Source organism: Otolemur garnettii, unplaced genomic scaffold, assembly GCF_000181295.1.
Source record: "Otolemur garnettii isolate 467f Iridium unplaced genomic scaffold, OtoGar3 scaffold00033, whole genome shotgun sequence".
Classification (NCBI taxonomy): domain Eukaryota; kingdom Metazoa; phylum Chordata; class Mammalia; order Primates; family Galagidae; genus Otolemur; species Otolemur garnettii.
Genome location: NW_003852428.1, coordinates 15,033,817 through 15,043,307, shown reverse-complemented (window position 1 = coordinate 15,043,307; position 9,491 = coordinate 15,033,817). Strand labels below are relative to the sequence as shown.

The 9,491-nt window shown below is 43.1% G+C and overlaps 1 protein-coding gene across 1 annotated transcript; it reads right to left on the bottom strand.

Annotated features, from left to right (window-relative positions):
- Nucleotides 1-830: 830 nt before the first annotated feature.
- LOC111725202 (ubiquitin-like protein 5) lies at nt 831-1,052 on the bottom strand. The gene has a single exon (XM_023513071.1). The coding sequence runs from the start codon at nt 1,050-1,052 to the stop codon at nt 831-833; it is 222 nt and encodes a 73-aa protein (XP_023368839.1).
- Between the last annotated feature and the right edge of the window lie 8,439 nt (nt 1,053-9,491).

The window sequence follows — 9,491 nt, the reverse complement described above, 5'->3', positions numbered from 1 at the left end:
ACTCCCACCCAGCAGGTTTCACTACTTGCACAGCCTCACTTATGGTGACTTCCACATTAAAGTGAGTTTTGATTTTATTTTATTTTATTTTTTAACTCAAATAGTTAACAGTTTTATTTTCACATTTCACAATACAAATGAAAACTGCCCCTTTTTTGAGTTTACTTCTTTCCTTCAAAACTATTCTTTCTTTGATAGGAACGAGGAACAAGTCTTCCTTACCATGCTATTAAGAAAACACCCAGAGTGACAGCACCACAATCTCCTGGTGAAACAGAACAAGTAATATGAAACTGACATAAAGAAAACTCCCCTCTACCCTTATCTGTCTGGTCAAGTCATTCCAGGATGGTGGGTACCAACAAGGAGGTCTCATCATTGGGGGCCCAGGCGTCATTGGCATGTGACCTCCCATGGGTGGCCTCATTCCAGGAGCCGGTCCCGCTGGCATCATACCAGGATGAGAAGGACCCAGAAGATTGAGGGGAGGTGGAATCATGGCCTCTGCAGGAGAAGGAGCAGAAAATAGAGTAGGAGGTACTTTTCCTTGTGGAAATGCAGCCGTTGTTGTGTCAGTCAGGCTCTGGGCCCCTCTTCCATCCATTTCTGATCATAGTCCCTCACATTCTCTTTGTGCTTCCTCCCACTGCAGTGTGTCTTTCTCACAGATGGAGAGTCATGGGTGAGATATGTATCGCAGTAGTCACAGTAAAACTTGGGCATATTCCCTCCTGGCCGTTGGTGACTCCTTTCTAATGTGAGTTTTTAAAAACAAGCCTCCATACCAGTGTGGGAGGAAAAAACAGTAGAGCAGGAGAAGGAAGTCTGCTCTACCGGTAATAAAGCTCCAAGTTGATCCCACCATGGGTTTCATAGTGCCCTAGAGACACATGGTCCTTAAAAATCGTATACCACTTCTTAAGGACAATCTTGTTCCAACAGGTGCCAGTTTGGGCTGCAATCAGCTTCTTAAGGTCCCCAGTGGTGTCTTTGGTGTTGCATTTAATGCGGACCTTCTTCCCCAGATAGCCGTTGCAAACAACCTTGATCATCCCGGCTCGAGCTCCAGACTCAAACTTCCAACCTGCAGATGGCACAACCTCCAGCCTCAAGCACTCTGATGGAGGAGATTTTAAAAACCATGAGAGATTCTTTCGCAATCTCCATGCATTTGAAAACCACTGGAAGGCACGTCCAATCTCTACTTCAGCCTTTCAGAGCAACACCAAGAATAATCTTTTTAACAAACAGTAATGGAACAACTGAATAACCACATGCCAAGAAATAAACCTTAATCTATAACTTACCCATAAATAAAAATTCATCCGAAATGTACCATACAGTTAAATGTGAAATCTAAAACTTCTAAAATTAAACACAGAAGAAAATATTTGTGACCTCGGCAAAGGTATTTTAGATATGATATCTAAGCACAATACATCAAAAAATTGAAGTGGACTTCATCAAGATTTAAAATTTCTGCTTTGCAAAGACGCTATTAAGTGAACGAAAAGAAAAGCCACAGACTGGGAAAAAATACTGGCAAAACACATGTCTGATAAAGGATATGTATCTTAAATACATGAAGAATTATCAAAATTCACTAGTAAGTAAACAAACAACCCAATTTTGAAAACAGGCAAATGATTCAAACAGACATTTCACCAGAGAAGATACACAGGTAACAAACAAGTGTGTGAAAAGATGTTCTACATACTGTGTTTCCCCAAAAATAAGACACTGTCTTATATTTATTTTTTCTCAAGAAGATATACTAGGGCTTATTTTCAGGGGATGTCTTATTTTTATTAAGTATAATACAACAATCTACATTTGTCAAATACAGTTAAGTCATCTTCTTTTGGAACCTGACAGGGGGAGCCGACTTTGTTGGTGGGGCTGGCGCTAGGGATGCGTAAACTCCTTTCCCCTAGTCATTCCCACGTGCGCAATAGAATGCCTGTGACCAACAGCTCGGAGAAAGGAGCTGTGGCACATAAAAGGTATTCCAGTCTTCCATACTGCTCAGCATGGCGTGGCTATGCAGATATGCTGTATAGCCAAGCTCATCACTAGGTCTTAATATCGGAGTAGGGCTTATATTTAACAAATGCATAGAAATCCTGTTAGGGCTTATTTTTTGGGTGGGTCTTATTTTCGGGAAAACACAGTAGTACGTCATTAGGAAAATGCAAAATTGATGCCCTAGGGAGAAATGGGCACATTTCCACAGGGAGAAGAACACAGAGAAGCCAGGCTGATGGGGACACAGAGCAAAGAGAACCCGCACACTCTGCTGGTGGGAACTCCAAATACGGTGCAGCCGGGCTTTGCTTATTAACATTAACATATGACCAGCATCCTACTCCTAGTTATTTACCCAACTAGGAGCAAACTTCTATTTCCCCATAAAAAAAAAAAATAAGATGGTGCCTAGTTAAATGTGAATGAAACAAAATGACAAGAGGCTTCATTAGGGCACGAATTTTGCAATCAAAAATTGTATTTGGCAAATTTTAAATGTGGAAGGAAAAGACCTAAGATCCTACCCCATCCACAAAAGCTCATGCTCACAGAGTAAAACCCTCATGCAAGTGTTTGCAGTGACTTATTCATAATCAGCAAAAACTGGAAACAACCCAATGTTCTTCTGCTGGTGAAAGGATAATCAGCCAGGTGTATCCTTACGATGGACACCTACGCATCGATAAAAGTGATGACCACACAGCAAAATGGGCGAATCTCAGCTGCATTACACCGAGGGAAAGAAGCCAGCCCGACTCACAGGGCTACACTCCGTATGATTCCATTTATATGACATCTCGGAAAAGGAAGAACGCTAGGGACAGAAAACAGATCAGCAGTTACTAGGAAGCAGGAGGTAGGCGGGGCTGACTTAGAGAACACAGGGGAATTCTGTGGATAATGGAATTATTCTATCTTTTGGTTGTGGTGATAGATATGTGACTGTATAAATTGTTAAAACTCACAGCACAGGAAACTTAAATAAAAAAGGATGAATTTGTTTCTGTGAAAATTATACCTCAACCGTTTTTAAGTGTATGACTTTCATATTCTACCATTAATGCTTTAAAACATTAGGTTATAACATTTCAACAAAGTATTTTTATATATTACCATTATCAGCCTACACAGAAGATATTTCTACTTTCTTCAAAAGACTACCGGTTTTTCTGAACAAAGGATTGGAAGCCAGGAGAAAAATACTATCAAGCCCACTTTGAAACTTTCTCCTGCGGTGGGTAAAAAATTGCCTGTAAATTGCAAATCACTGTCCTTCATCATGTCTCTTCACATACAAGCCAAGCAGTAAAATCCTCTTTCTTGTTTTAATTCCTGCAATAGTTCATTTGCTCCTGGGAAAGAATTCATCACAATCGATCTGAATTATTTTCATGTTTTCTAGAAGTTTTCATGATGTGACCAATAGTCATATGAATAATTTGAAATACTTGTTTATTCGCATCAGTCTAAATGGGTTCTCTACGCAAGTAATACTTTGCACCTGGAAAAAAAAAATACAGAACTGTCTGTTTTAATGGAAACTCTCCTTACATAGGATCAAAATTCATGTCTTAAATGGCATGGTATAGAACTACCCCAAAGAAGTAATCACCAAATAACTGAAGATATAAAATAGCTACGTGATCCAAGCCACAAAGCTGAATAAAATGTACATCTATCAGACACTTATCTCATCTCAAGAACTGCTGAGCACTTAAGCTTTTCTTCTTCTTTTTGCCTAAGTACTAAGTGGGTGGAAATGTTTTCTCTTCATTTACTGGAAACAAAAGTGGTGCCGCATCAGCAAATAGGCTATAAAATAAAGCATAAAAAAAAATAAATAAATAAGATGGTGCCTAGTTAAATGTGAATGAAACAAAATGACAAGAGGCTTCATTAGGGCATGAATTTTGCAATCAAAAATTGTATTTGGCAAATTTTAAATGTGGAAGGAAAAGACCTAAGATCCCATCAAAGACAGAAAGAGCACACAGCACGTACCAGGACCCAAAGGGCCCAAGATGCAAGACAGGACAGTTAGAAAAAAGATGAAGTTGGAAGTTGGAGGGAGGAGAAGTCAGCTCAGCCAACCATTGAAGGGGGAAAAAACATTAAGTGGGAAAGAATTCCCAAATTATAAGTGAATAAAAGAATGCAACCCCATCACTAGAGAAGAAAAAGAAAAAGAAAGAAAAATTAGTTGGGCGTCATGGAAGGCGCCTGTAGTCCCAGCTATGTGGGAGGCCGAGGCAGGACGACTGCTTGAGCCCAGGAGTTTGAGGTTGCTGTGAGCTACAATGATGCGGCGATCTGTCAAAAGGAAAAGGATGAAGAGAGGAAGGGGGCGGGGGGAAGAGAGAGAGGAAAGGAGAGAGAGAGGGAAGCAGGTGGGGAGGGAGGCAGGTGGGCAAGAACATGAAGAATCAGAAGATCCAAAGCCAAGAAAATGTCTAACAAAAGAATAAGCCGAAGCCTTTGGGCTCATTCACGCAGGATTTGCTAAGCTTGAGGAGCAAGGTCCTCACATCGAGCGGATTACAAAGGTTTATGGTGCAGCTACTGAGAACATCAGGGGCTACAAGGCCGTTTATGACGAAAGAAGAAGAAAACGACTGTGAGAACCACCCCAGATACCTTTCCAAGAGCCCGACTTCAATGGTGAGCTCCCCTTTCCAAGACCGAATCAACTCCTGATTCTTCATCACTACCCCCAGCACCCTCTCCATCATCTGCTCCCAACTGTCAGCAAACTTCTCACCTCAAAAATGTCTCTCCAGTAAGCAGGACATCAATGTAACATTCGGTGAGTGTTAACCTTTAATATTATTTTTTGAACTTTCTCCTATTTCCCATCTAAACTTTTTATGTGAGTTTTTTATTTTTTATGTGTTTGAATTCAAAGACAGAGTACAATAGTTTCTACAACTTATTATTACAGTATTACACTGTATTGGTATGACCACATACCACCCAGTATAGTATTGCTGTTGTTATATTACCATCATATATGCACCGTTCATTAGGGTTCTGAGTTACATACAACCCGGACTCAAAATGTTCTCAAGAACATATCTTGTCAGTAACCCAGGGACTACCTGCATTTTCAAAAGTTGCTTATTTTCTAACTGGTTGATACATTCACACTAACCTACCTTCAGTGACGTGGACACAGTAGGCACGTGGTAATTCAATGCTACTCCGGAGATACCATTTCATCTACCTATTTCTATGTAAGTAGAAGAATCCTGAAAACATTTGTTGCTTTTTATCTCAGGCTTATGCTTCTAACTCAAAGACCACCCTATGCCTACCCAAAAAGAGTCATTCTGATTCAAAGAAGCATAGAACCCAAGGTTTGAGTCATTCACATGCTGCTAATATGAGCTGAGTAGATGGGACAAATCACTTAGCAGGAGAGTCTTCTCCACACCCCGGCCAGGTCACAGAACAGATGGAAACACACAGGTTTTACTCTCAGGTACACCTGCATTCAAATCCCAGCTCCACTACTTCCTGAGCAGTGCATAAGCCTTGGAAAATGCACGACTCTCTAACTCCCTCAGTTTTCCCCAATGAGAAATAGCGTATCTACACTGGAGAGTTCACGTGAGAATTAAAAACAATGTATGAAAGACTGCAGGCAACATGATAGACAGTCAGGACACCAGAGCTAGCCTGACCATCAGAGTTTCTGGACTGTGAATTTCCATTCATAAAATCGACATTTGCAGGTTCAAAAAACCTTAGGGTGTCAGCCTGCCTTTCTGAGTGTTGATGGATATGCCAGTGAGGTAGGGTGAGCTGGGGCAAGGGCCAAGTGGTAGCAAGGGGCCTGAAATTTCTCCATTACAAATTCATATCTTCCAGACCCACTAAAGTCAAATTTAAGGAGACCCTTAACAAAAATGCAAACGCTCTTCAAAAAAACCAGCAATATGCAATCTAACAGCTAAATCCAAGATTAGCAGACATGTGAAAAGGCCATGTGATAAAATGATAAAGGTTAAGAGCCTGGGACAAAGTGTAGGGGTGCAAAAAAGGAAGATCCCCAACACGGTGGAAGCTCTACCTGCCTTAGAATCCTGCCCGGGATTCAGCCTAATGTACCAAATCGCACTGTCTCTCCTTTAAATCCATCAAGTTTGGGATATACACGGAGCTTTGTGCAATTATTTTGGCATTTGAATTAGTTCTTATAAAAAGTAAGTTGCTACCCAACTTTTCACCCTGTATAGTACCACAGACAAGAAAGCTAACTTGATTCCTCCTTTATAGCCTGAAGTAAACCTAGGGATCAATGAGCTATTGTTTTATCAATCCTTCCTCAATAATATTCACATAGTAATATTTAATTAGAAATTTTAGACATCGAATTTCCCTCACCTTTAACAGTTATATGATCTTTTTGTTCATGTTCAATTTGTATCAGTCCATTGAGTCACAAGTGGACCAATCACAGTATAATCATAATATGCCATTATCACAGAAGCACCTCATTCCAAAGGAATAGTGTTATGCCCAGAAGGATTCCAAGATAACTGAAGTTTTCTATTTGAGCACAGAAACTTTATTGTGTTATTTAGGTGCAGACATCTTTACAGTCACATAACTAAACATTTTCCTATTTAAATACATGCATGGGGCTTGGAGCCTGTGGCTCAAGTGGCTAAGGTGCCAGCCACATACACCTAAGGTGGCAAGTTCAAATCCAGCCCAGGCTCACCAAAACAATGACGGCTGCAACCAAAAAATAGCTGGGCATTGTGGCGGGTGCCTGTCGTCCTAGCTACTTGGGAGGCGGAGGCAGGAGACTCGCTTGAGCCCAGGAGTTGGAGGTTGCTGTGAGCGTGATGCCATGGCACTCTACCCAGGGGGATAGCTTGAGGCTCTGGTTCAAAAAATAATAATAAAATAAAATAAATTAAAAAAAATACATGCATGGCCTGCGCAATCTTTGGAGTAATAAGTCCCTTGTGTTTAATACCTGCCATGACTAGTGGTATTCCAGTCATCATAAAATCACCTGTTTCCCAAGTGGAGTTCTTTGATGAACATGACATAACCTAATCAGATAAGGAGACAGCCTGGGACACTCAAAGGTTCAGTTACAGCTCTGCGAGCTGGACAGCTCCTGCTGGACTAGATTCCAAGGCCCTGCTGGCCAGTGGGCAGGTAAGCCCCTGACAGAGCTGGCCCTGCGGATGGTGGTCCCTGGAGCTCAGAGATGATCCCATTAGCCTATCATCTCTCTTGTGTCTGTCAAAATTCCTCTGGCCTTAACCTCGTGACCTTAACTTCAACTTCTATCTCCAGTCTTTCTGTCCCCTGATATAAATTCTCAGCTTGGCATTGGAGCAGCTCAGCTCAGCTCTTCTTGCTAGCCAGCCTGGAGCCTGCTTTTGGCTCTGAGCCCAACCCTGGTCCCATTAGTCAGGCAAGGGTTGAGATGGGGGGCCTTTGGGTCCCCACAGGCTGCTCCCAGACAAGGCTATAGGTGGGGGAGCATTGCTTCAACCACTTCACAGAGGATGAGGCACCAGCCCTGCCATATTCCTCCCGGGCTTCAAGAGCAGCTCCAGGCGTGAGTTGATGCCGAGGGAGCACAGCTGTGGGATTCTACAGAGGTGCCTTTCTCCTGGGACACCCACACTGTTTGGCTGGAGTTGGGATACAGTTTATCTTTGTTCATCACCTTCCCTGGTATTTTGACTACGTTGTTTTGCAAAACACCAGGGTAAAAAACTACCAGTTTGGGGAGATGCTAGATGCCAGGGTTTGTTGGAGTTGTGTCAACACCTTTAGCACTGAGGGCTGCCTAAATGCCTCACAGCCCCATGGGGGTCTGCTGAGAGGATCTGGATGCCCCATTAGGCTTGGAAAACTCCTCATCATTTTGGGTCATCTCAGGACTCTGGCTGCTTGCAGACAGATCCCCTCTACAACATCCCCACCAAGTGGCTGTTCAGGCTCTGCTTAGTCTCCAGGAAGAAGGAAATATGCCCAAGTACAATATATTCTAGCTTCAAATGACTTTATTAAGACTGTACTTCACATTGAACTTAAACATCATGTCCCTTTAATATCCACACAGTGACCCTAGTTTGCTCCTCAAAGCCAATCAGAGCTGGCGTCATTCCAGGGAAGCAACTGGCACAACAAGGAGCCGGTGCTCATATGACAGGCTGCAACTCTGATAATCCTCTCGAATTACAACTTTTTAAAAAATTGGAGATAAGAGCACCTCCCCAAGGATGAGAAGGGAATGCAGAACATATAAACCCAGGCATAAAGCAGTATCTAGTCCTTTCCTTTCTTCTTCTCCATGGCAACTATTTGAAAATATCTGTCATGCTGCCTCTGAGCCCAGTAAACATTCACCCTTGATTGTGCTCTTAGGATACACCATCAAGGCACTTTACCATCCAGAATTCATTTCCATTTATCAATGTGGCTTCTTCTATTCCTTTTTGTATTTCTAGGTTTTTGTTATCATCCATTCAAAACCACTGTTAGTTTGGGGACAGACCTTGCCAAAGGTATCTTCCATGTGAGCCAGGAAGGGGATGTGCAGGAGACTCCTTTCCAGTGATCACCCAGAGGGAGCTGAGTAGAACTTCTGGAGCTGCTCAGCCCCCATCATGTCAGGGCGTGGCTGGGCTCCCTTCATGCCTGGCCCAGCACCATCCTCTCAGAGCAGGGCCCTCTCCACATCTGTCCTCATGAAGCTCCAAACATTGGCTGGAGTAGGGAGGAGACTGGGCAGTGCTGGGGCTCTAACCTAGGGTGGCTCTGCTAAGCTACCAGCTCCTGTGCTTGGCAGCCAACCCTTTAACCCTAAATGCCAAGAGGGACATCTGAGTGTTTCTTCCCTTGGCTTCCCTAATTTCTGTCTAATCCTGACAACTAATCCTTTTCCCTATCAACTTCCCTATGACGCCGTGACCCGCCCTTGCCTATATCCCCAAGAGCAGATGGCTTCCTGGGGTGACTTGGGGACCTCAGGAGCCATTTGATCACCTATGAAGGCCAATCCAACTTCTCAGCCCTCACAACATGGTAGAGTCCCTTAAACAAGTGGGACTCCCTGCCCTGGGCACTTGCTGCCCCTCACATGCTTTGGACACACCTTCTAACCTTGCTAGAAAATGCCTCTTCCTCTGGTCCTCTCCAGACAGGGACAGTGGCCCCATGGTGCCTGCCATTCCACATAGTGGTTCCCTGCCCCACGTCAGTCTGCCTTACAACTCTCCAACCCCATCAGAACAATGTAGGATGCAAACAACACATAAAAGCAGCTTAAAACAACATAGGTTTATTCCTTCACTTAATAAGACTTCATAAAGGAGACGGCTCAGGATTGAAGGACTTCATGAAGGAGGAGGCTCAGGATAGAAGGACCTCATGAAGGAGGAGGCTCAGGATTGAAGGACCTCATGAAGGAGGAGGCTCAGGATTGAAGGACTTCA